General features: G+C 44.4%; 1 protein-coding gene across 1 annotated transcript in view; it reads left to right on the top strand.

Annotated features, from left to right (window-relative positions):
- Positions 1–27,467, top strand: part of LOC140388481 (inter-alpha-trypsin inhibitor heavy chain H3-like) — a 94,767-nt gene that overhangs the window by 64,021 nt on the left and 3,279 nt on the right. Inside the window, exons 17-21 of the mRNA XM_072472749.1 lie at positions 6,012–6,032; positions 6,393–6,410; positions 12,399–12,512; positions 14,741–14,942; positions 17,989–18,161. Coding sequence (XP_072328850.1) covers positions 6,012–6,032; positions 6,393–6,410; positions 12,399–12,512; positions 14,741–14,942; positions 17,989–18,161 — 528 coding nt within the window. The remainder of the gene's footprint in view (positions 1–6,011; positions 6,033–6,392; positions 6,411–12,398; positions 12,513–14,740; positions 14,943–17,988; positions 18,162–27,467) is intronic.

Raw genomic sequence — 27,467 nt, 5'->3', positions numbered from 1 at the left:
CTCCGAGATGCTCCAGCCCTGGGAGATGCACTACAGCTCTACGAGCTGGAGTTGCTCAAGGAGGAGGACCATGCAGCAGCGAAGTGTGCCCAAAGGAACAGGACGCAGCCAGTGAAGACGGAGAGCAGCCGCCCAACAGGCCGAGGAGCAGGGTGAGGTGGGAAAGAGGCACCGCATGAGGCCTCGTGTGTACCGGCAGTGCCTGTAATTCGAGGACCAGCCGGATCGGGCAGGCCGTCAAAGACTCAGGCTGAGCAGGGGGACAGTGCAACATATCTGCCAAATCATGGTGCACCTGGCAATAGGGAGGACACCCGCCCCTGGTGACCATCAAGGTGACAGTCGTCCTGAACATTTACACCATGGGGTGCTTCCAGACGACAAGTGGGGACCTCTCAAGAATTCAGAGCTTAGCGCACAAATGCATCTGCGTTATCACAGAGGCCCTATATGCCCAGTTGGCAAAATACATCCATTTCAATGTGGATCGAGCCCACCAGGAGACCCAGACAGCAGGGTTCGCTGCCATCGCTGAGATGCTCAGAGTCCAGGGGGTGGTCGACGGGATGTATGTCGCCCTATGTGCACCTGCAGATGACAGGCCGCTCTTCACAAACCGAAAGTGGTTCTACTCGAAGGATGTGTAGCTGGTGTGTGACCGTCAGCATGCATGTCTGCAGCCGATACCAGGGTAGTGTGCACGACACCTTCATCCTGGCACACTTGCTGACCCTGGCTGGGAGGTTGGCTCTCAAAAACAAAACTCTAAATATGCATTAACTCACAACACACACCCGAAAACTAAACCAAATCCAAACTATTAAAACATTGCCTATTTATAACTACTAATTGTGGTGTTGGGTTCTCTGGTGCACAGATGAGCCAACACAGTTGTATGTGGTACAACTCTATTTTATTTTAACTCTTGTATACAGTTCGTTCTGGATACTCTGCACGTGCTGTCTCCCTGAGTGTGTCGTGTAGCAGGTCTGTCCTGGTCCTCGTCTCCAGCTAATACTGACCACCAGGTGTCGTGTTTGTGCTTTTATATCTTTCTGTGATTGGTTGTGGTGTTGTGTGTTCTGATTTGTCTGTTGGTGTGTCTATCATGATGTGTGTGTTTGAATATCATGACACTAATTAGCTTTAACGAATCACAACCACAATTTCAACTGAATATTATAATCGCTAATCACCAACTAACCTTGATAATGGACAACTACAGTCACAACCCAATGTTACAGCTGTTAACAATACTATCATTTAAACCAACACCAAATACTACCATACTACTATCTCCTTATATGAATAAACCTACAAACTTTAAATTTAAACTTTCATTGTAACTATTAGCCCAATTCACCAAAATTCACAACTGCCACCAGAGCAACTGTGTCAAACCTCCATAAACCATTACGGGCCTATCTCTAGCTCACACCACCAATACCAGATTTCCGAATTTACTACCTCAGAATATCTTCTCATAATCTCAATCACTAACTAATACCCTCAGCACATCCCAATTCCCACACACATAGGTAAACTGTCTACACCCAATTTAAAGCAAATACTGCCTCAAATATGGCCCTGTTGTACAACTTGTTGAACATTGTTGAAGTTATTGTGTGCATCATTAGCCTCCGCAAAAATTATTTTTATTTTTATTTTTTGGCACTTAAACACAACTTATTTTATTTGATCAGTTTAAAACCAAGTCCGTTTCAATAGGTTAGGAGACAAAAAAGAAAAGCACATTCTGCGCCCGAAACGCGCTCACTTGCGCCCCACTTACAAACGGCAATACAAAATTAGACATTTTATTTCTCTGGTCCTTACAAGAACTTTACTGGTCCTTACAAGAACTTTATGCCTCCGCAAATATGGACACTGGTAAATCACGCAACTTACCTTCCTTACTATGATCACAGAAACTCAATGTGGATCTTAACTGCTGAAATTTCCTCGACCAATTCCCGAAAGCCTCACATACAAAATACCCACGTTCTTGAAATCTACGATATGCACCATATGGGCACGTCAAATCTAATCCATTAACAATCTCTAACGCCTGCTGCCGTGCTTCCTTAACTGTCAAAGTGCCTAAGTGCGCGCATCACTGTTGGCACTGAATACCAATTTGCCACTTCACATATCTCTGCTCGAGCACTGTAATTTTTATATGCTATCGCTCTCGGGAATAGCAAGTCCAAATCTCCCACGTCCAACTCGAAATGATTCCAAATCTTCAGTTTTCTACACTGCAACCTCAACACATCCAACATTCACCTTCAACACACACACACCCAAACTCACATTTTCATTACTAAAGGTTGCTGTTGCTAAGGCTTTGATACATTTTCATTACTAAATGTATTGAAGAACAATGGTTAATTTATTACAAGAGGTTTTTATGCAACATTTCATGAAACAATGTTATATTCCGGCAAACATAGCAATTCCTATTCATTATCTGAAACAATGACTATCTTTCCACATTGGCCTTTTCATAGATTATCATCATAGTATTTACAGTGTAGAAGGAGGCCATTCGGCCCATCGAGTCTGCACCGGCTCTTGGAAAGAGCACCCTATCCAAGGTCAACACCTCCACCCTATCCCCATAACCCAGTAACCCCATCCAACACTAAGGGCAATTTTGGACACTAAGGGCAATTCATCATGGTCAATCCACCTAACCTGCACATCTTTGGACTGTGGGAGGAAACCGGAGCACCCGGAGGAAACCCACGCAGACACGGGGAGGATGTGCAGACTCCGCACAGACAGTGACCCAAGCCGGAATCGAACCTGGGACCCTGGAGCTGTGAAGCAATTGTGCTATCCACAATGCTACCGTGCTTGTGAATGCCTTGTGGATATTCAATTCTCTGTCTATGCATTGAATTAAGAAATGTACTACATCAATTTTTAAAGACACCAAATAAATCATTTAAGCAATAAATCAGTGAATCAATACATCAATAATCTATCATGAATGTGGCGTGGATGCCTGAAGGGCAGCTGGTGTGGATCCTGAAGGTTCACCGTCATGGGTCCCGCAGGTTGGCCAGCTGGCAAATGTGGGTTCCGGGACAAAAAGTTTGAAAAACACTGGTCTAGGTAGCAGTGAACATAACATCATGAATTTCACATTCATTTGAGGAGGGTGAGAAGTGTATGTCTAAGACTAGTATCTTATATGTAAAGAAAGGCAATTACAAGAGTGTGAGGACAGAGTTGGCAAAGGTGAACTGGGAAAATAGCTTAATTGGCAGGTTAGTAGAGAAATAGTGGCAGACATTTAAGGAAATATTTCATAACTCTCAGAAAAGATTTACGGTTAGTCTTTGTTTAATGTTTAATGCCCATTTAACATTGTTTCACTTTAACATCAGTATGTTAATGGAGCGTGTAATTTTGTTGAGCATTGAGAGATTCATTTTAATGTTTTATCCTGTGTGACCCAACTGGCGCCATCTTGGAGCAGCCTCGCCCACTTCCCCAAATTATGGTCTTTCCTTCTCCTTAACCTCTAAGTTGCAGCCTCTCCCCAACCTCCGAGTCGTGACCTCTCCCTGCTCCTCAATCTCCAAGTTGTGGCCTCTCCTGCTCCCCAACCTCCGAGTTGCAGCCTCTGTTCCTTCCTGACCCACTCTCTCAGTGAACTTCCCGCTCACTGAATCGTCCTCTCGTTGTTTCCTTCTTCTGGACTAGTCTTCCCAATCAAGGTCCAGATCCGATCCAAAGCTTTAGCTTTGATGTTGTGGAAGCGCAAGTCCCAGTGGTGCAGAAGTGCCTATCTGGGGCTGCTAAAATCCACATTGTCATCCACATCCACAACTGTCAAGGCTGCTCTTGCCTCGCTTCTCCTCTCCCGAACCCTTGCTCACAGCGAAGGTTCAGGAGAAGGAAAGAGTGAGCAGGAGTATTTCAAAAGAGCATGGATAATGTTGGTGTAAGAGAGGAATAAAGTATTTTGACACAGGTTTCTGTAAATTTAGTTAGTTTTGTGAAGATTTAATAAATACATTAAAAATGACAATGTTCTCAGTCACATTGTTAGCTGCATGGAGTACAGGGAGGTTAGAAAAAAAAACACAACTAAGAAAATTCATTAATTAGGCCAGTCTATTTTTTAATACCAGCAGGTTATGAATTGTTGTGTGAAATGTTTCCTTCATTTTCTGTTCACTACACAAACCTCATTTTTGCTCTTCGCCACTGGCTAACGGAAGGAAATTGTTTTGGTTCATTTGTATTTACTCAAGCAGGTACTTGATTGGTGCCTTAACAGGAAAGTGGTTCACTGACATTCAATGGCAATACCATCGCTGAATCCCCCACTATCAACATCCTGGGGGTTACCATTTACCAGAAACTGAACTGGGCTAGCCATATAAATATTGTGGCTATAAGAGCAGGGCTAGGCTAGGAACCTTGCAACGAATAACTCACCTCCTGAGTCCCAAAACCTATCCACCATCTACAAGGCAGAAGTCTGAAGTAAAATGGAATACTCTACAATGAAGATCCAACAACACTTAAGAAGTTCAACACCATCCAGGCCAAAGCAGCCCACTTGATTGGTACCCCTTCCACAAACATTCAATCCCTCCATCATTGTTGAACAATGTCAGCTGCGTGTACCATCTACAAGATGCACTGCAGGAATTCACCAGGGCTCCTTAGGCAGCACCTTCCAAACCCATGACTGCTCTCATCTTGAAGGGCAAGGGAAGATGCTACCTGGGAACCCCACCATCTGGAGGTTCCCCTCCAAGAAACTCATCATTCTGACTTGGAAATATGTCCCCAATCCTTCACCATCACTGGGTCGAAATCCTGGAACACCCTCGCTAACAGTAGTGTAGGTGTACCTATACCTCGGGGACTGCAGCGGTTCAAGAAAGCAGCTCACCACCACCTTCTCAAGGGCAACCAGGGATAGGCAATAAATGCTGGCCTAGCCAGTGGTGCCCACATCCCACATGACCCATGGAGATGTCACTCTCTAAAGGTATGATAGTATTGAGATTGAATGCGGCACAATTTCCGATCCAATGGCCATGAACTACGGTGTGCCACTAAACTTACCAACCAAATTTCTCAAACAATTTTTCAGTCCTTTTCAAGTCATCAAACTATCTACAGCTACTAATTAATTTTAGAATTCAATAATGGGCGAAATTCTCCCCCAACGGCGGGATGCCCGCCGACTGGCGCCAAAGCCGGCGCAAATCAGACGGGCATCGCGCCGGCAAAAAGGTGCGGAAGTCTCCGCATCTTTGGCGGCCTAGCCCCAACATTGAGGGGCTAGGCCGACGCCGGAGGGATTTCCGCCCCGCCAGCTGGCGGAAATGGCGTTTGTTGCCCCGCCAGCTGGCGCGGAAATGCGGCGCATGCGCGGGAGCGTCAGCGGCCGCTGTCAGTTTCCCCGCGCATGCGCGGGAGCGTCAGCGGCCGCCGAAAGTTTCCCGCGCATGCGCAGTGGGGAGAGTCTCTTCCGCCTCCGCCATGGTGGAGGCCGTAGCGGAGGCGGAAGGGAAAGAGTGCCCCCACGGCACAGGCCCGCCCGCGGATCGGTGGGCCCCGATCGCGGGCCAGGCCACCGTGGGGGCACCCCCCGGGGTCAGATCGCCCCGCGCCCCCCCCCAGGACCCCGGAGCCCGCCCACGCCGCCTGGTCCCGCCGGTAAATACCAGGTTTGATTTACGTCGGCGGGACAGGCAATTCCTGGGCGGGACTTCGGCCCATCCGGGCCGGAGAATCCAGCGGGGGGTCCCGCCAACCGGCGCGGCTGGATTCCCGCCCCCGCCCAATCTCCGGGAGCGGAGACTTCGGCGGGGGCGGGGGCGGGATTCACGGCGGCCAACGGCCATTCTCCGACCCGGCGGGGGGTCGGAGAATGACGCCCAATGTTTCCTGAAATTACATTATTCTTTTATAAAAATACATGCTGGACTCGGATTTTCAAAATTGTATAATTACATCAAAATGTTCATGTTTTTTAGGAGTATCATCACGCTTTCAGAGTAAGTTTTTTTTTACATACATCTGGATTTTGAACTGTTTCTGATAATTGTGGCAAGTTGCTCTACACATGTCAAATATAAATCATTGACAATTTCAAGCTGCTTTCTCTTGTCTAACGGCTTTAAATACTTTGAAAAGCTTTTTAATTGACACATCTAATGAATGAATTATAACATAATCCATTGTATTCTATAGAGTTTTAAATATATTCAGGTGACATGGTACAAAATCACATCAATATCCAATAAATATACATTCCAATGTGATTCAAAAGATACTGCAGAGATATTCAGTGATGACATTCTTTGAGCTCCTTTGGTTACTTGATGACAGATGGATTTCCCTTTTCTTTTCTGCAGGACCCGTTTACAGTTACGGTAAGATGCAGCTTAAGCATTTAAAAAATATAGTTGTATTAGTAAATCATACAACCAGGTACATTTAAAATTGATGGACAGGAAAAAACAGGTGATCCATCAAGCCTGCCCCACTCTCATGTTGGCCAATGTATCATGTTTAAACACTACCTCCCTTCCTCCATGCCTGTAACCGTGTAATTTCTTGAGAAAGGCAAAAAAGATAAAATGCACAGGGAAATTCATTTCTGTCCCCTTCAGTCCAAGAAATCAAATGGACAAGTCTATATAGACACTTATCTTCATTATGGTGAGATCTCTGCCCTTTCAGGACTCACCCAACTCCCTCTTGAAAACAGATAGTCATCTTCCTCCACACCAACTAGAAACATTCTCACGCTAACTACTCTTTGGAAAAGATGAACTCCCTCACATTAAGGGCACAATTTAACCAAAAGGTTTCTAAGTGTGGTAGTGAGCGGGAACTGCCTCAAGCTTCCCATTGCTCAGATGGGCGAGGCCGACACCACTATAAAATGTTAATTGGTCCACTTACCGAGGCCCCACGGGCTACACGCTGCAAATGATGGTCCCGCTGGTTGATTCATCGGGATCACGCTCGCCAGCCCCCTGCTAACAATGGGGGACAGCACTTAAACCGCCCTTGCATAGCCAACCCCACTCAGCTCACAGCCATGCCTCCGAAGAGCCCAGCTCCACGATTCTGAGATGCTGAACTGGGCTGTTTGTTGGATGTGGTAGAGGCCAGATGGGATGCCCAGTTCCCCCGAAGGTCTGGAAGGGTCAGCCAAAGGGCAGCCAGTGCTGCCAGGGAGGAAGTGGCAGCGGCTGTCAGCTAGGGGAGTGTGATCAGGAGGACCAGCTCCCTGTAAGAAGATCAACAACCTCCACTGAGCTGCACAGGTGGGTTGACACTGGACCCCCTAACCCCACCCCCCCCCTCCCACAGAGAATGCGCCTGGCACCGCCCCCACCCAGCACTGTTCTGGCTCTGGCACACCCATGCTCTGGCACACCACGGGGCAGCATGGGCAGTGCCACCCATGCTGCCCCACCCCCACACACCCCACCCACGCCTGGCATGGTTATCGATTTTAGTCTCTCCTGCAATCCAACAGTCTTTTAAAAAAATAAATTTAGAGTACCCAATTATTTTTTCCTAATAAGGGGCAATTAAGCGTGGCCAATCCACCTATCCTGCACATCATTTGGGTTGTGGGGACGAAACCCACACAGACTCGGGGAGAATGTGCAAACTCCACATGGACAGTGACCCAGAGCTGGGATCGAACCTGGGACCTCAGTGCCGTGAGGCAGCAGTACTAACCACTGCACCACTGTGCTGCCCATGCTGGAGTGTTTCTGACATATCCCTCTGAATGTCCCGGCTGCTCCCTAACGTCTCCATCAGCTCCAGGATAGCCCAGTCCATAGGCTCCATTGGTTGGGACCTAGCTGGGTCCTGAGATCCGGCAGAGCTCCGACTGTTGTCTCCCCTGGGCATTACTGCCTCCACCTGATGTACATCAGCGACTGTGTGGTGCTCACCAGCTTGTGCCCCAGAAGCCTGAGGTGATTAGTGTTGGCTGAGGTTGGATTGGTTAATTTGTGGTTGGCTTGTTGATGAAAGTAAAATTGCTCTTGGTATGCTTTCTGTGATGGCAGTCATCTCATCCATGATAGTCCTTAATACTGGGGCCTCACAAGACTGCGTACATAACCCCCTACTATACTCCTTATACACACACGACTGTGTGGCAAAATCTGGCTCCAATTACATCTACAAGTTTGCTGACGATACGACGGAGTGGGTCGGATCTCGAACAACGACTCAGAATAAAGGAGGGAGATAGAGTACCTAGTGGAGTGGTGTAACGACAATGCCAGCAAAACTAAAGAACTGGTCATTGACTTCAGGAAGCAAAGTGCTGTACACACCCCTGTCAGCATCAATGGCGCCGAGGTGGATGGCTTCAAATTCCGAGGTGTGCACATCATCAACAATCGGTCCTGGTCCACCCACGTCGATGCTCTGACCAAAAAAGCACAACAGCGCCTATATTTCCTCAGGAAACTAAGGAAATTCAGAATGTCCACATTAACTCTTACCAACTTTTACAGATGTACTATAGAAAGCATCCTATCGGGCTGCATCACAGCCTGGTATGGCAACTGCTCGGCCCAAGACTGCAAGGAACTTCAGAGAGTTGTGAACACTGCCCAGTCCATCACACAAACCCGTCTCCCATCCATTGACTCTGTCTACACCACCCGCTGCCTGGGGAAAGCGGGCAGCATAATCAAAGACCCCTCCCACCTGGCTTACTCACTCTTCCAACTTCTTCCATCGGGCAGGAGAATCAAAAGTCTGAGAACACGCACTATATTCAAAAACAGCTCCTTTCCCACTGTTACCAGACTCCAAAATTACCCTCTTATGGACTGATATGACCTCTTCACACATCTTCTCTACTGAGTAGTACTACACTCCTGTATGCTTCACCCGGTGCCTGTGTCTATGTATTTACATTGTGTATTTTATGTTTTCCCTACGTATTTTCTTTTCATGTACGGAATGATCTGTCTGAGCTGCACGCAGAACAATACTTTTCACTGTACCTCGGTACATGTGACAATAAACAAATCCAATCCAATCCAGTTCAGATAGCTCCAAAGAGGAACAAAGAGAGAGACCCAAACCGAGAAAAAAACTCAACCTCAAGGAAAAATCAGAAGGAACCCAGTCTTCCACAGGATACAAAATCTGCCCAAGCCATTGAAGGATAAAGGCATGGATTCCTAGATTCAAGTAACTGGGGGGGAAAAAAAATCTAAAAATCACCCCGACATGGATTGTCTCTAACTGGGGCTATCCTCAATATTTGTGAGGACTGAACTAACCCTACCAACCTCAATCATCGAACCTTCAACCCCACCTTGGCTCCACTCATCTTCTTTATGAATGGGATAGGAGTGATAAAGAGAACACTCCCCTCCCATAACCATATGGATTATAATACATAATAGCAAAAAGGTATAAAATTGTGCACAGATCACATTTCACGTAATCGACTCAATATGATTGTGCTAGGACAGGATAATCAACGATACTGGCCCTCATGCTCACATCTAAGGCCAACACATTCTTCCTTAGATACGGGGGCTCATAACTGCTCACAATATTCCATATGGGGTCTGACCAGAGCCTTATACAGCCTCAACAGTATTTCCCTGCTCTTGTATTCTAGCACTCTTGAAATGAATGCTAACATTGCATTTGCCTTCCTAACTGCCAACTGACCCTGTATGTTCACCTTAAGCAAATCCTGAACGAGGACTCCTAAATCCCTTTGGGCACATGGGGCAGGATTCACGACCCCCCTCCGGGTCAGAGAATCGCCGGGGGTCGGCGTGAATCCCGCCCCCGCCGTCCTCCGAATTCTCCGGCCCCCAAAAATCGCCCCGCGTGAATCCCGCCGCCCGCCTCGGAGAATGGCGGGGACCGGCGCGACTCAATGGGCCTCAGGGCCGCCTGAATTCTCCAGCCCGCGATGAGACAAAGTCTCGCCCGTTTTCTGCCAGTCCCACCGGCGTAAATTAGAGTAGGTCCTTACCGGCGGGACCTGGCCGCGCGGGCGGCCTCCGGGATTCTCAGGGGGGCATGGGGGGATCTGGCCCCGGGAGATGCTCCCATGGTGGCCTGGCCCGCGATCGGGGCCCACCGATCCGCGGGCGGGCCTGTGCCGTGGGGGCACTCTATTCCTCCGCATCGGCCGCTGTGGTCTTCCGCGATGGCCGATGCGGAGACGAACCCTCCTGCGCTTGCACCTGGATAATGCCAGCACACGCTGGCGCTCCCGCGCATGCGCCAACTTGTGCCGGCCGGCGGAGGCCCTTTGGCACCGGTTGGCATGACGCCAAGCCCCTTCCCCACTGGCCGGCGGGGCGCAAACCACTCCGGGGCGGGCCTAGCCCCTGGAGATGCGGAGGATTCCGCACATTTGGGGCGGCCCAACGCCGGAATGATTCACGCCACTCCTCGGCGCCGGGATCCCCCGCCCCGCCGGGTAGGGGAGAATCCTGCCCCAGATTTCCGAAGACTTTCCCCATTTAGAAAATAGTGTACTCCTAGCCTACCCGTGATTGCGTGAGTTTCCTCCAGGTGCTCTGATTTCCGCCCACAGTCCAAAGGAGTGCAGATTAGGTGGATTGGCCATGCTAAATTTCCCCTTTGTGTCCAAAAGGTTATGTGGGGTTACTGGGTTAAATGGATAGGGTGGAGATGTGGGCTTAAGTAGGATGCTCTTTCCAAGGGCAGAATCGATGTGCCAAATGACCTTCGTCTGCACTGTAGGGATTCTGTGATTCTTCCTACCAAAGTGCATAACGTCACACTTTTCCACATTGTATTCCATCTGCCACTTCTTTGCCCACTCTCCTATCCTGCAGATTCCTCACTTCCTCAACACTATCTGTCTCTTTACATATCTTTGTATCATCTGCAAACTTAGCAACAATGCCCCCTGTTCCTTCTTCCAGATCATTAATGGACATCGTGAATAGTTGTGATCCCAACACTGACCCCTGCGGAACACCACTAGTCGTCACCGGCTGTCATCCTGAAAAAGACCCCTAAATCTTGACTATCTACCTTGTGCCAGTCAGCCAATCCTCTATCAATGCCAGTACCTTGCCCCTGCCACCATGGGCTATCTTATTTGGCAGCCTCTTGTATGGCACCTTGTCATCACATCACGTGAAGTCCTTCGCCAAAGCTTTTCTGAGGGCCCGCATTTTATCTTGAAGAAGAAATGCCTGGGGTGGATTCTCTGCCTCCCCAGTCACATGTTCGTCGCGGTGTGCCGTCGCTACAGCGGGATTCTCCGTTCCCGCTGCTGGCCAATGGAGAATTCACCCCCCTGCCTTTCATTCAAGACCATATGACATAGAAGCAGAATTAGGCCACTCGGCCCATCGAGTCTGCTCCACCATTCAATCATGGCTGATATTTTTCTCATCCCCATTCTCCCCATAACTCCTGATCCCTTATTAATCAAGAACCTATCTACCTCTGTCTTAAAGACACTCAGTGATTTGGCCTCCACAGCCTTCTGCGGCAAAGAGTTCCACAGATTCACTACCCTCTGGCTGAAGACATTCCTCATCATCTCTGTTTTGAAGGATCATCCGTTTAGTCTGAGATTGTGGCCTCTAGTTCTAGTTTTTCCTACAAGTGGAAACATTCTCTCCATGTCCACTCTATCCAGGCCTCGCAGTGTCCTGTAAGTTTCAATAAGATTCCCCCTCACCCTTCTAAACGCCAACGGGTACAGACCCAGAGTCCTCAACCGTTCCTCATACGACAAGCTGTTCATTCCAGAGATTATTCTCGTGAACCTCCTCTGGACCCTTTCCAAGGTCACCGCTTAGATACGGGACCCAAAACTGCTCACAATACTCCAAATGGGGTCTGACCAGAGCCTTATACAACCTCAGAAGTACATCCCTGGTCTTGTATACTAGCTCTCTTGACATGAATGCTAACATTACATCTGCCTTCCTAACTGACGACTGAACCTGCACATTAACCTTAAGAGAATCGTGAACAAGGACTCCCAAGTCCCTTTGTGCTTCTGATTTCCTAAGCATTTCCCCATAGTCTATGCCTAAATTCCGCCATCCAAAGTGCATAACGTCACACTTTTCCACATTGTATTTCATCTGCCACTTCATTACCAATCTCCTAGCCTGTCCAAATCCTTCTGTAGCGTTCTTGCTTTCTCAATACTACCTGTCCCTCCACAGATCTTTGTATCATCTGCAAACTTAGCAACAGTGCCTTCAGTTCCTTCTTCCAGATCATTAATGTATATTGTGAAAAGACTATTTTGCATCTGTGATAATATGTGAAGTTGAAGACTCAAAACTTCTTTTCATAAAAAAGTGGCAATGATTTAAATGTTCTAAAGCTTTGACATTTTTTTCAAGTTGACAGCGATCCTCATTTTATAATTTCAATAAACGACCGCAGTGATGCCATTTGTTTCAACATTGATGGGAAACCAGGTGCCATTCTAAATGTGGTGACAGATCCTTCTACAGGTAGGTGCAAGCTCTGACATAATCTGTCACAAGGAAAGAAACATAGCTGTGCATTGCTCACAAACAGAAACATCTGGGGCAGAATCTAACCATATTTTTTTCAAAGTGTCAGGCTCAGAGTGAAACTGGCGTGTCGTTCTCCAGTTGCTCAGACCAATTTTCTCTCCAGATCTTGAGGCTTTCTGAGTAAATAAAAAGAGTGGGCGGGGTTTATGTCATCACTTTGGTGGGGCGGGGCCTGATAGAGCCAGCATCTGGCTCGACAGAGATTCGACCGCGATTGTTAAAGGGTGCCCCGATCAGCACTGAGATCCACCCACTCAACTGAATCTCATTTTTAAAAAGCAGCTATAAACCTCGCCAACATGATGTCACATCAGCGAGGTTTCAATATTTGGTGGGGGGGGGGGGGGGGGGGGGGGGAGGACTCATGTGGCAGGGGGTGCTGGCTAATCATATTAAGATTATTTAAATTCATGAAAATGAGGCTCTTGCCCTTTGTGGGCATAAACCCATGGTGGCACCAGTGAGGGGAGGGGAATGCTGGGAATTACAACCGCTCCAGAGAAAATCATGTTACCCAATTCTCTTCAGATTTTCCCATCATGTCGCCATTCTAACGGCGAATGCAGACCGAAAACCACCCATGAGTTGGAAGATCGTACAGTGTCATTAAAGCTGCTCATTCTGGAATTTTATTGCAGTTTTTATTTGTAATGAGTAACATAAAATAAAGTCTCAGGTTTATTATGATGCTTTTCCACATAAATCATAGAATCATAGAAGTTACAGTGCAGAAGGAAGCCACTCGGCCCATCGAGTCTGTACCAGCCCTTACGAAGAGCACCCTACTCAAGCCCACGTCTCTACCCTGTCCCCGTAACCCAGTAACCCCCACTTAACCTTTTTGGACACTAAGGGCAATTTAGCATGGCCAATCCACCTAACCTGCACATCTTTGGATGGTGGGAGGAAACCGGAGCACCCGGAGGAAACCTGTACAGATACGGGGAGAACGTGCAGACTCCGCACAGACAGTGACCCAAGCCGGGAATCGAACCCGGGACCCTGGAGCTGTGAAGCAACTGTGCTGACCACTATGCTAAATGCCAGATGGAACCATGATTTGAACATACGAACAAAGATATGAACTAGGAGCAGAAGGAGCCCATTCGGCCTGAACTTGTGGTCTTTTAAATTGCCAGTTCAAAACGATGTTTCCAATTTTATGAAGCGGCTTAAGTGTATTTTTATTTCGTGCAAATCTTATGGATAATTAACTTGATGCTTTCACTATATCTTAATTATTTCCTCATACTTTTACTCATGGGAGAGACTGTGGCTTTAACATCACAAAAATGTTGTATCTCATTCCTAGCATTTTTCATGGGAGTGTCTCTTTAAAAAAGTTTTTTGTCTTACCACATGGCTTCAGTGATATCATTTTTTGGGTGGTGCTGAGCTGTGGCTGTGAGGTTTTTTAAAGTTTCATTTTCAGTTTGACTGCTGTGGATTCAGGGAGAAAGAAGTGCTTTTTTCCTGTCTTTCTATTTTTTCATTTTAAAGAGTTGTTCCAGTAAAAAAAACATTGATTATAGCTACCTGTTTCGGTAACTTAAAATATATAGTTTGCTTTCTGGAAGGAGTTAAACCTATTGGTGAGACGGGGCCAGAATCTCAGGGAAAGCCAGTCTTATTCAAGTGAGAATGCAGAGTACTGGGCCACGCCCTTGAAAAGGGATTTGGGTTTATTGGATTTTGTTTTTTGAATTGGAACAGTTAAGGGGGAATTCATTAAGTGTTATATATAGATTACAGTAGCTGTGTGGTGTCTTTATGTTCGTAATTTATAAAAATTATTGCTGTATGTTTCGAGCTACATGTTAACTAAGTTCTTAGAAGAAAGCCTGTTTTGATTAAAGTGTCTAGGAAGACTGTTGAATCACACCTGAAGGGAAGGCTCTTGTGCTCATCCTCGCCAAATTCAACATAAAGGTTGAAGGTCAGGTGGACTTCATAATATACTGTGGAGTTTCTAAGCCCTGGCCAATAACATTTTCCATTTATTTTCTCATTATCAATAATGCAGCGGGCCATATGATTAACAGTTTACTAGCTCCTCGCTATAATTATTATTTGCATTCATCATTTGGCTCCATGAAAAAGTGATTCTCCTTATTTTAATTTGCCATTGTGACAATTGATTATGTTTTGAAATTTTTATTCAGATTTTGTGGTAAATGGAGAGCTGATTGGAGAGAAGAAAATAGAAAAAAATGTGAAAATGAATACATACTTCGGAAAGTTTGGAATTGTGAACAACCAAATGGATATGAAAGTTGAAGTATCGACTAAAATGATTACGGTCTTTCATGGAGAAGACAAAATAATTTTCCCCTGGTCATCAACAGCATCTTTAACAAAAGAGAGGTACCAATTTTTGCAATAATACCACAGCATTACATTTGTCTTTCAGGGTACAGCTGGTGCAACATATACAACTATAGCCAAGAAACAAAATGTTTGATTAGTTTGATTCTCACAGTTTGCAATGTCAAAGTAATTTGTATAATAAATGCACTTTGATAGATGCATTTTTGGGGGTTTATCATTGCATTTTTCAAATTATATTAGTTAGAATATGTGATAAAAAAAACTGCAAAAATGCATATAAGAACCAAAAAGTCACCATCACACAAACAAGGCAGAATAACAATATTGCGGCTATAGCAACCCTAAGTGAAGATTTATATCTGTCAAATACTTGAATTATTGTGATCTGTTATGAAGGATGCCGTAACAATGTACTTAAAAAATCTTAGTACGACCAGACAACAGCATACTTTTATGAAATTGTGTTTGACCTGAGTTTTTGAGGATGTAACTGGAAGGGTAGATAAAGGAGAGCCAGTAGGTGCAGTATACTTAGATTTCTAAAAGGAATTTGATAAGGTGCCACATAAAAGGTTATTATGCAAGATAAGAAAGAATGGAGTTGGATATAATATATTAGCACGGATAGAGGAATGGTTAATGAACAGGGAGCAGAGAGAAAGAATAAACGGCATTTTCAAATTGTCATCCGTAACTGGCGGAATTTCGCAAGGATCAGTCCTGTGATCTCAGCAATTTATAATCTATATTAGGGTCTTTGACTAAGAGACTGAGAGTAATGTTTCTAAATTTGCTGAAGATACAAAGCTAGGTGGGAAAGCTAAGTTGTTAGTAGGTTGCACAGATGCTGTGAAGAGATAAAAACAGATTAAATGAATGGGCAGGTGGACTATAAGTGGGGAAGTGTGAGGTAATTCATTTTGGTAGGTGGAACAGAAAAGCAGAATATATTTTTAAAAGCATGGAACCTCTAAATGTTGACGTTCATAAAGACTTGGTTGCATTCATATAAGGAACACCAAAAAGCAGCATGCAGGTGCAGTCAGCAATTAGGAACGCAAATGATACATCGGCCTTTATTGCAAGGGAATTGAAGTACAAGAATAAAGAGGTTTTTCTCTAATTGTACAAAGCTTTGTTGAGACCATATGTGGAGTATTCTGTGCAGTTATAGTCTCCATACTTAAGGAAGGATAATTTGGATTTGGTACAGTGAAGGTTCACAAAATTGGTCCTGGGATTATGTATGGCACAACTGTCTTTTGATGAGAGGTTGAATAAATTAGGCCTATACATTCTGGATTTTAGAACAATAAGATATGATCTAATTGAAACAGAAGATTCTGAAGGGGCTTGACAAAGTAGACAGTGAGAGGTTGTTCCCCACACTGGGAGTTGAGAACATGAAGGTACAGTCTCAGAATAAGTGGTCACTCATTTGGCACTAAGATGAGGAGACATTTCTTCACTTAGTGGTTTGTGAATATTTGGAATTATTAACTCCACAGGACTGTGAATACACTATTATTGAGACTATTAAAGGGTCGATAGAAACATTCTGGTCTGTCAGGGAATCAATGGATATACAGAGGAAGCTTGAAATTGGCGTTGAGGCAGAAGATCAGCTATGATCATATTGAATGATGGAGCAGGCTCATGGCGCTGTATGGTCTACTCCTGCCTCCATTTCCTGTGTTGTTATGTTGATACCAGCATGCTCCAGCACCACCATACTACAATGTTCAGGTTGTCTTGCTGAGATTTGGGCCCCAGCATCTCTTGTGCTTGACTAATGTTGGCAGGAGATTGCATAAGAAGCAGTCCTCCCTCTTTCAGTCTGACAGGTTCCTCTCCTTTGTATTTACCCACTCCCTTCATGCATTTGCGCTGATTATAATTTTTTCTTTAAGCTCTCTTACATAGTCACATCAGAAATCTTATTCAAAGTATTCATTGCCTCAGAAAAGTCAAATTAATACTAAAATGCTTAAAAAACAACTCCACCACATTGTGTTAGCTCAACGTAATTACGGTTACACAGCTCTCAGGTGGTACGGCTGCCTCACGGCGCCGAGAACCCCGGTTCGATCCCAGCCCCAGGTCACTATCCTAATGGAGCTTGCACATGCTCCGTGTGTCTGCATGGGTCTCACCTCCACAACCCAAAGATGTGCAGGGTAGATTGATTGGCAACGCTAAATTGTCCCTTAATTGGGAAAGAATTTACACAGCTCTCCCTTGAGGCTTTTCCTTGCCTGGTTGATGCTCTGTAACCATCGGCAGAATTTAATGTAATTTGCGGTGGTGAAGGTGGTCTGCCACTGGTCGGCGGCAGGGTCTTCTGGTCCCCCCATTGTCAACAGAGTTTTCCATTGAATGCAGCCCCACCACAGGGAAATCTGTGGCAGGGGTAAGTCGGCAGCGGAGCCAGAAGATTCCACTGGTGTAAATGGCCGGACATTTTCAGCTTATAAATCTGAAACAATAAATTGTTTTATTAAGAGCTTTCATCTCACTGAGGAGACTTCAGGCCAACCCACATCCAACAGCCTGCTCTGCAAACTCTGCTCACATTTTGACAGCTTTGACAAATTCCACCCCAGCACCTGAAAAAGTCTGAAACATTCTAAAACAATCAACAACATTTGAAATAAAACAACCCATAACATGATTTTAAAAGAAGTTACCTTGCACTATCACCCAATGTTAACAGATCCTTTTAAAACAAAATCCAGGATCCAGATCCACATGTTCACCAAGAGCTAGCCAGTTCTTTCTTGGGCCACATCCTATCTGTGTATCAGATTTTGTTGATATCTGTCCATTAGTTTTTTGTTTACAAACAAACAGACCCACAAACAAGGGCAAAATAAATTACCCTTCCCACATTCAGTGGCAGAGGTTAAGAGAGTTATAACAGACTACTGTGGGATTTAATGGATTGTATTCTTACTTATAAATGTTATTAATAATGGATTAATAACATAGATAATTTTGAGAGCTTTATTTGTTTGCATTCAATATTCAGTATTCCAAAGTTTAGGCACTACATAATCTATCATCTCACACATTTATTTCCTAGTTTCTCAATTTCAATCGCGAAAGAGAAGAATCTTACACTAACGATGGGCGATGATGCAACATTTGTTATTGTGCTGCATCGGGTCTGGAAAAATCACCCTCTGCACAGAGACTTTCTGGGATTTTATACACTCGACAGCCACAGGCTCTCAAATAGGACCCATGGATTACTTGGTATGAATTCACTTTATTGGGTGCTCAAACATAGTTAAACACATTACCATCATGGACATGCTTTCAGCTGCTCAGGACCTAACGGCTGGAATTCAAACGCTGACTTTTTCTGCTTCTTCACCTCACTTTCCTCCTCTGGACTCAGCTTAAACTTGACCCCTGAATCTAGCTTTCGTCCTCTGTCCTAATATCTCCTGCTGTTCTGTGTCATATGTTTTAAATGTCTCTGTGAAGTGCCTTGGGACTTTACATTGCGTTAAAAGATGTTTTATTAACACAAGTCATTGTTGGTGTTGTCACAGCCACTCAACACTACTAACAGAGTATACAGCTCTTGTACAAAGATTTCACAAAAAAAACTATTATACTGCAGTACCATATTTAGTGATGACTCTGCAGGACACATATTCCAAGAACAGTAATTTCCATTCTCCGCTGAAACTGACTGTGAAAATGAGACCATTTTACCTTGTGAAAATGGGACTGATTTCATCCGGTAATATCTGGTGTGATGACATTGAATCGCAATCCCACCCTCATTACACAGCGGGTACGTGGAATCCAAAATCGGGTGTCATTTTGAATTGAGCAATTAAAGGCTATTTAATCTCTAGCAGTCTAATCAACTGCAATACTAAATATTTGACGCAAACATTTGGTTGGATAATAAGGGCAAATGTAAAGGTGACAGCTGGGCCTGTGCCTGACTTCAGCGAGGGAGACTGCGGAGATGCTTTTGCTTGGCTACTCTTAGAATTTCTAGAACTCCTGGACTTTATCAAGGGTCTTAGGCATTATGTTGTCTGCACACTGGTGGACTTAGCGATATATCACCATGGCAGCATTGTCACTCAGTGCATTATTGGTGTAGTTATTTGTGGTGGAGATACATCCTCCAGTAAGGAGGAGAGGATGAGGAAGAGAAGGAGTGGGAGGCGGCCAGATGAACGGGGATAGAAGCCACAGGAGACACATGAAGGAGCTCAACCTGTGGAGGGGCAAGGGACTGCTGAGGGCAGGGTGCAACAGCCATGGAGGAGCCTAAAGAGGCCATGCCCAGCCAATCATATATTCAGGGTATGGACGACTTACCTGAAGATAGCAGGATATAGTGCCTGCGACGGCTTCAGCTTTCTAGAGAGACTGTAACACTCTTTGTGACATGGTGGCCAAGGAGATAACATCTATCTGTGAGGGGGGCCTCCCAATGGCAGTATGTCACTTTGAAAGTTAGTGGCTTTTCTTCAGGCTCATTTCAGGGCATTTGTGGGGACCTAAGTAGCATTACCCAGCTTGCAGCACACTACTATATAAAGGTGTTCACAGAGGCCATATTTAAATGTGTGGATCAATCCATAGCCTTCACAATTGATCGCCATAAGCAGACCAAATGAGGCAGAGGCTAGGCTGACATGGTTGGTTTTCCAAGGGTGCAAGGTGTGATTGACTGCACATATGTCACAATCAAGTCACTAGCAGGCCAACCAGAGGCATTTGGCAATGGAAATTCTTCACAAGAAGTGTTAAACATCATAAACTTCTAATGACCAGCTTATTGCATATTATACAACTAAACTCTTCATTTTGTTCCACAGTTACACGTATTTTTAAAAAATTAATTTTATGGGATGTGGGCATCACTGGCTAGGCCAGCATTTACTGTCCATCCCTAGTTGCCCTTGTGAAAGTGATGGTGATCTGCCTTCTTGAGCACTGCAGTCCCATATAAAGTTACAGAGAGTTAACCAAAACAAAAACCACTACATGTAACAAGTCGGATTAGCAAGATTTAAAAATCATAGAATTATCATGACTTAGAATCTGCCCTTTTTCCTACACCCTTTCTTAAACTCTGAATAGATCATCAACAACTACATTCAGTCTTTTCTTTCAAGTGAATAGAAGATTAAATATTGTATGCAGCGGAACTCTCCATTGGTGGGATCCTCCAGTCCACCAGCAGTGCACCCACGCCCGCGGGTTTCCCGACGGTGTGAGGTGGCCACAATGGGAAATCCCATTGGCCGGCTGCAGGAACGGAGAATCCCGCTGCCGGCGGGGCAAGCTGCGCAGGAAACCCGGCTGGCAGACCAGAGAATCCCGCCCATGATCTTTGGCTATATTTTTTCATGGTCAACCAAAGATAGTGAAGTTACATTAAAGCTTTCTTTAGAAACATCTTGACCAGTTTGCACCTCCATTTTGTACCAGGGTTTGTTGGTGCGATTGCAAACCAAAACTCTGGCAGTCTTCCCCTCTTCACATATGGGGTGCGTATTAGTCATGCTATGTGGTACGAATGACTTTCACATCGGTTTCTGAACTTTAGTACAGAAGAACATGAAGTTTTTTTTATTCTTCTCCTCCATTAATGGAAATATACCACCTTAGATGGGTCCTTTAGGTTTGCTACGGAAACCGCATATGTCTGATTGACAATCAGTTTCAAAATTATATTCTTCATTCACTTCCTCCATAACAAACTTTCTCTTTTCACTAGATTAATGAACTCGCACGGAATGAACATTGCTCTCTTTACTCAAGTCGCTTCCTAGTCTATCCAAAAGCTCTTCCATAGTCTTCAGAAAACATTCATATTTTTCTTGTTAATGTTTAAAAAATGGAACAATCAGTTCCACTTCTTTCACAGTTACACCCAGTATTTGTTGTCTCTGTTATTTTCCAATTCTTTTCCAAATTTGCTTTCCATTCAGTTCAACAACTGTTCTGGTCAGTTCAGTTGTGTTTGTCTCAAAGTTATCTGCGGAATCCTTTTACAAGCTTAACAACTTCAAATGAGCATTCAGTTCATTTCAGAATCTTTCTTCTATGATCACTGACTGCCCCTTAGACTTATCCAATTCATTTGTTAGATGCTCAATATGTTTCTTCATATTTTCCTAATCTGCTTTCAAAGTCTGGAACTGCCTTTCCAAACTGCCCACCTCATTTGTTTTGTTCTCCAGATTGTATCGGAGTTAAAGAATCTCATCGCTCCTTTCACAATGAAGTTTCAACAGTTCAACAGTCTTGGTTTTCATTCTGCATTCAACCCACTATTCTGATTCATCAGTAATTCCTTTTTCTGTTGAAGGCATTTTTCACAATACTTTATAAAGACTTCTGATACTTGAAGTTCATCAAGTTTTACCTGAAAATCTATTTTTAGAACATAGAAAAATACAGCACAGAACAGGCCCTTCGACCCACGATGTTGTGCCAAACCTTTGTCCTAGATTAATCATAGATTATCATAGAATTTACAGTGCAGAAGGAGGTTACCCGGCCCATCGAGTCTGCACCGGCTCCTGGAAAGAGCACCCTACCCAAGGTCAACACCTCCACCCTATCCCCACAACCCAGCAACCCCACCCAACACTAAGGGCAATTTTGGACACTAAGGACAATTTATCACGGCCAATCCACCTAACCTGCACATCTTTGGACTGTGGGAGGAAACCGGAGCACCCGGAGGAAACCCACGCACACACGGGGAGGACGTGCAGACTCCGCACAGACAGTGACCCAAGCCAGAATCGAACCTGGGACCCTGGAGCTGTGAAGCAATTGTGCTATCCACAATGCTACCGTGCTGCCCTTAAGAACAACTTAATCTACACTATATCATTCTACCGTAATCCATGTGCCTATCCAATAGCTGCTTGAAGGTCCCTAATGTTTCTGACTCAATGACTTCCACAGGCAGTGCATTCCATGCCCCCACTACTCTCTGTGTAAAGAACCTACCTCTCACATCCCCCCTATATCTTCCACCATCCACCTTAAATTTATGTCCCCTTGTAATGGTTTGTTCACCCGGGGAAAAAGTCTCTGACTGTCTACTCTATCTATTCCCCTGATCATCTTATAAACGTCTATCAAGCCGCCCCTCATCCTTCTCCGTTCTAATGAGAAAAGGCCTAGCACCCTCAACCTTTCCTCGGAAGACCTACTCTCCATTCCAGGCAATATCTTGGTAAATCTCCTTTGCACCTTTTCCAAAGCTTCCACATCCTTCCTAAAATGAGGCGACCAGAACTGTGCACAGTACTCCAAATGTGGCCTTACCAAAGTTTTGTACAGCTGCATCATCACCTCACGGCTCTTAAATTCAATCCCTCTCTTAATGAACGCTAGCACACCATAGGCCTTCTTCACAGCTCTATCCACTTGAGTGGCAACTTTTATTGCATTTGCTTCTACATGTTCATCATTTAGATGTTTCAAGTCCTCATTCAAGTGTTTTACTTCCTGTCACTGATATTCCAGTGTTCTTACCAGTTCTTGTTTGTCATTAGCAAACTAGTTTTTTGTGCAGGGAGTTTTGTTCTCTACATCTACACTGATCAGTTTTTCCTTCAACTGCTTGTTATCAGCAATAAGCTCCTCATGTTTGATCACAGTAATTTTTAAAGGTTCGACAAGATCGGTATGATCAAATGCCTGCTGCAACACATTGGTTGCCATGTTACCATTCATGCTGGCCAAAGTATTACCCGATATACAATCTACCCCTTCAATGGGTAAACTTAGAACAATTTTCACAGTAATAGTTCTGTTTACTTTTACTCAGTGACTTCATAAATTAACTTTCTACAAGGGAACAGGTTTATAAATCCCATGAATACCCCTATTAATACTTTTTCCTTCATCAAGCCATCTGGAACACAAACTGTATTATCAGCCACCATCTATGACTGATCTACCCCACTGTCTCTCAAAATATTAATTTGTTTACTTGTTTTGCTGGAGGAGTCATGGGACATAAGAACATAAGAACTAAGAGCAGGAGTAGGCCACCTGGCCCTTCGAGCCTGCTCCACCATTCAATTAGATCATGGCTGATCTTTTGTGGACTCAGCTCCACTTTCCGGCCCGAACACCATAACCCTTAATCCCTTTATTCTTCAAAAAACTATCTATCTTTATCTTAAAAACATTCAATGAAGGAGCCTCTCCTGATTCACTGGGCAAGGAATTCCATAGATTCACAACCCTTTGGGCGAAGAAGTTCCTCCTAAACTCAGTCTTAAATCTACTTCCCCTTATTTTGAGGCTATGCCCCCTAGTTCTGCTTTCACCCGCCAGTGGAAACAACCTGCCTGCATCTATCCTATCTATTCCCTTAATAATCTTATACATTTCTATAAGATCCCCCATCATCCTTCTAAATTCCAACGAGTACAGTCCCAGTCTACTCAACCTCTCCTCGTAATCCAACCCCTTCAGCTCTGGGATTAACCTAGTGAATCTCCTCTGCACACCCTCCAGTGCCAGTACGTCCTTTCTCAAGTAAGGAGACCAAAACTGAACACAATACTCCTGGTGTGGCCTCACTAACACCTTATACAATTGCAGCATAACCTCCCTAGTCTTAAAATTCCATTTGCCTTCTTAATCACCTGTTGCACCTGTAAACCAACTTTTGCGACTCATGCACTAGCACACCCAGGTCTCTCTGCACAACAGCATGTTTTAATATTTTATCATTTAAATAATACTGCCTTTTGCTGTTATTCCGACCAAAATGGATAACTTCACATTTGTCAACATTGTATTCCTTCTGCCAGACCCTAGTCCATTCACTTAGCCTATCCAAATCCCTCTGCAGACTTCCAGTATCCTCTGCACTTTTTGCTTTACCACTTATCTTAGTGTCGTCTGCAAACTTGGACACATTGCCCTTGGTCCCCAACTCCAAATCATCTATGTAAATTTTTAACAGTTGTGGGCCCAACCATGATCCCTGAGGGACACCACTAGCTACGGATTGCCAACCAGAGAAACACCCATTAATCCCCACTCTTTGCTTTCTATTAAGTAATCTATCCATGCTACTACTTTCCCCTTAATGCCATGCATCTTTATCTTATGCAGCAACCTTTTGTGTGGCACCTTGTCAAAGGCTTTCTAGAAATCCAGATATACCATATCCATTGGCTCCACGTTATCTACCGCAATGTTAATGTCCTCAAACAATTCCACTAAATTAGTTAGGCACGACCTACCCTTTATGAACCCATGCTGCGTCTGCCCAATGGGACAATTTCCATCCAAATGCCTTGCTATTTCTTCCTTGATGATAGTTTCCCGCATCTTCCCTACTACCGAAGTTAAGCTCACTGGCCTATAATTACCTGCTTTCTGCCTACCTCCTGTTTTAAACAGTGATGTCACGTTTGCTAATTTTCAATCCGCCAGGACCACCCCAGAGTCTAGTGAATTTTGGTAAATTAACACTAGTGCATTTGCAATTTACCTAGCCATCTCTTTTAGTACTCTGATATGCATTCCATTAGGGCCAGGAGACTTGTCTCATTAGCTTGCCCATCACTACCTCCTTAATGATAACAATCATCTCAAGGTCCTCACCTGTCAAAGCCTAATTTCTATCAGTCACTGGCATGTTATTTGTGTCTTCCACTGTGAAGACCGACCCAAAAAACCTGTTCAGTTTCTCAGCCATTTCCTCATCTCCCATTATTAAATCTCCCTTCTCATCCTCTAAAGGACCAATATTTACCTTAGCCACTCTTTTTTGTTTTATATATTTGTAGAAACCTTTACTATCTGTTTTTATATTCTGAGCAAGTTTAGGGAGTTAGGAGTTAAATTAAAAAGTAGGACCTCAAAGGTAGTAATCTCAGGATTGCTACCAGTGCCACGAGCTAGTCAGAGTAGGAATGTTAGGACAGATAGGATGAATGCGTGGCTCGAGAGATGGTGCAAGAGGGAGGGATTCAAATTCCTGGGGCATTGGAACCGGTTCTGGGGGAGGTGGGACCAGTACAAACCGGATGGTCTTCACCTGGGCAGGACTGGAACCGATGTTCTAGGGGGGGTGTTTGCTAGAGCTGTTGGGAAGGGTTTAAACTAATGTGTCAGTGGAATGGGAACCGATGCAGGAAGTCGGAAGGTAGTAAAACAGGGACAGAAACAAAAGATGTACCACTTTGGATACTGTTGGGGGAGATGGTTCACCAGAGGAATGTAACAGCAGCCAGGTTTATGGCACCATGGCTGGCTCTGCTGCGCAGCAGGGCAGGAAGAAGAATGGGGAAAGTGTAAGGCAGAGAAGCCATAGTCAAAAATCAAAAAGGGCGACGGTACAAGGTACAGTGACTGAGGGGAGCTCCGTGAACAGACCCAGTAATACTAAAAAGAATAAAATGGGAAGTAAAAACATAAATGGTAAGCGACGCAGCGCAGCAGGTTGTTACATGAAGATATGGGTTCAACGACAAGGAAAATTAGGAGGTAAAGTTAAGAGGAAATATAACTTAGGAGAGGTTACTGATCGAGGTGTTTAGATTCACAGCAGAGGTAAAAAAGCCAGCATAAGTATACTTTACCTGAATGCTCATACTATTCGGAATAAGGTAAATGAGTTGATGGTGCAAATCATCATGAGTGACTACGATTTAGTGGCCATTACTGAAACATGGTTAAAGGATGGTCACGACTGGGAGTTAAATATCCGAGGGTATCAAACTATTCGGAAGGACAGAGTGGATGGTAAGGGAGGTGGTGTAGCTCTGTTATTTAAGGATGACATCCGGGCAATATTAAGGGATGACATCGGTGCTATGGAGGATAAGGTTAAATCCATTTGGGTGGAAATCAGGAACAGTAAGGTGAAAAAGTCACTGTTAGGAGTAGTCTATAGGCCACCAAATAGTAACATTATGGTGGGGCAGGCAATAAACAAAGAAATAACTGATGCATGTAGAAATGGTACAGCAGTTATCATGGGGGATTTTAATCTACATGTCGATTGGTTTAACCAGGTCGGTCAAGGCAGCCTTGAGGAGGAGTTTATAGAATGTATCCGCAATAGTTTCCGAGAACAGTATGTAATGGAACCTACAAGGGAACAAGCGGTCCTAGACCTGGTACTGTGTAATGAGATAGGATTGATTCAGGATCTCATAGTTAGGGATCTTCTCGGAAGGAGCGATCACAATATGGTGGAATTTAAAATACAGATGGAGGATGAGAAGGTAAAATCAAACACTAGTGTTTTGTGCTTAATCAAAGGAGATTACAATGGGATGAGAGAAGAACTAGCTAAGGTAGACTGGGAGAAAAGATTTTATGGTGAAACAGTTGAGGAACAGTGGAGAATCTTCCAAACGATTTTTGACAGTGCTCAGCAAAGGTTTATAGCAACAAAAAGGAAGGACGGTAGAAAGAGGGAAAATCGACTGTGGATATCTAAGGAAATAAGGGAGCATATCAAATTGAAGGAAAAAGCATACAAAGTGGCAAAGATCAGTGGGAGACTAGAGGACTGGGAAATATTTAGGGGACAACAAAAAGCTACTAAAAAAGCTATAAAGAAGAGTAAGATAGATTATGAGAGTAAACTTGCTCAGAATATAAAAACAGATAGTAAAGGTTTCTACAAATATATAAAACAAAAAAGAGTGGCTAAGGTAAATATTGGTCCTTTAGAGGATGAGGAGGGAGATTTAATAATGGGAGATGAGGAAATGGCTGAGAAACTGAACAGGTTTTTTGGGTCGGTCTTCACAGTGGAAGACACAAATAACATGCCAGTGACTGATAGAAATTAGGCTTTGACAGGTGAGGACCTTGAGATGATTGTTATCATTAAGGAGGTAGTGATGGGCAAGCTAATGAGACAAGTCTCCTGGCCCTAATGGAATGCATATCAGAGTACTAAAAGAGATGGCTAGGGAAATTGCACATGCACTAGTGATAATTTACCAAAATTCACTAGACTCTGGGGTGGTCCCGGCGGATTGGAAATTAGCAAATGTGACACCACTGTTTAAAAAAGGAGGTAGGCAGAAAGCAGGTAATTATAGGCCAGTGAGCTTAACTTCGGTAGTAGGGAAGATGCTGGAATCTATCATCAAGGAAGAAATAGCGAGGCATCTGGATGGAAATTGTCCCATTGGGCAGACGCAGCATGGGTTCATAAAGGGCAGGTCATGCCTAACTAATTAATGGAATTTTTTGAGGACATTACCAGTGCTGTAGATAGCGGGGAGCCAATGGATGTGGTATATCTGGATTTCCAGAAAGCCTTTGACAAGTTGCCACACAAAAGGTTGCTGCATAAGATAAAGATGCATGGCATTTAGAGTAAAGTAGTAGCATGGATCGAGGATTGGTTAATTAATAGAAAGCAAAGAGTGGGGATTAATAGGTGTTTCTCTGGTTGGCAATCAGTAGCTAGTGGTGTCCCTCAGGGATCAGTGTTGGGCCCACAATTGTTCACAATTTACATAGATGATTTGGAGTTGGGGACCAAGGGCAATGTGTCCAGGTTTGCAGACG

The sequence above is a fragment of the Scyliorhinus torazame genome, chromosome 13, assembly GCF_047496885.1.
Source record: "Scyliorhinus torazame isolate Kashiwa2021f chromosome 13, sScyTor2.1, whole genome shotgun sequence".
NCBI lineage: Eukaryota > Metazoa > Chordata > Chondrichthyes > Carcharhiniformes > Scyliorhinidae > Scyliorhinus > Scyliorhinus torazame.
The sequence above is the reverse complement of the archived record's forward strand: the minus strand, read 5'-3'. Positions and strand labels throughout refer to the sequence as shown.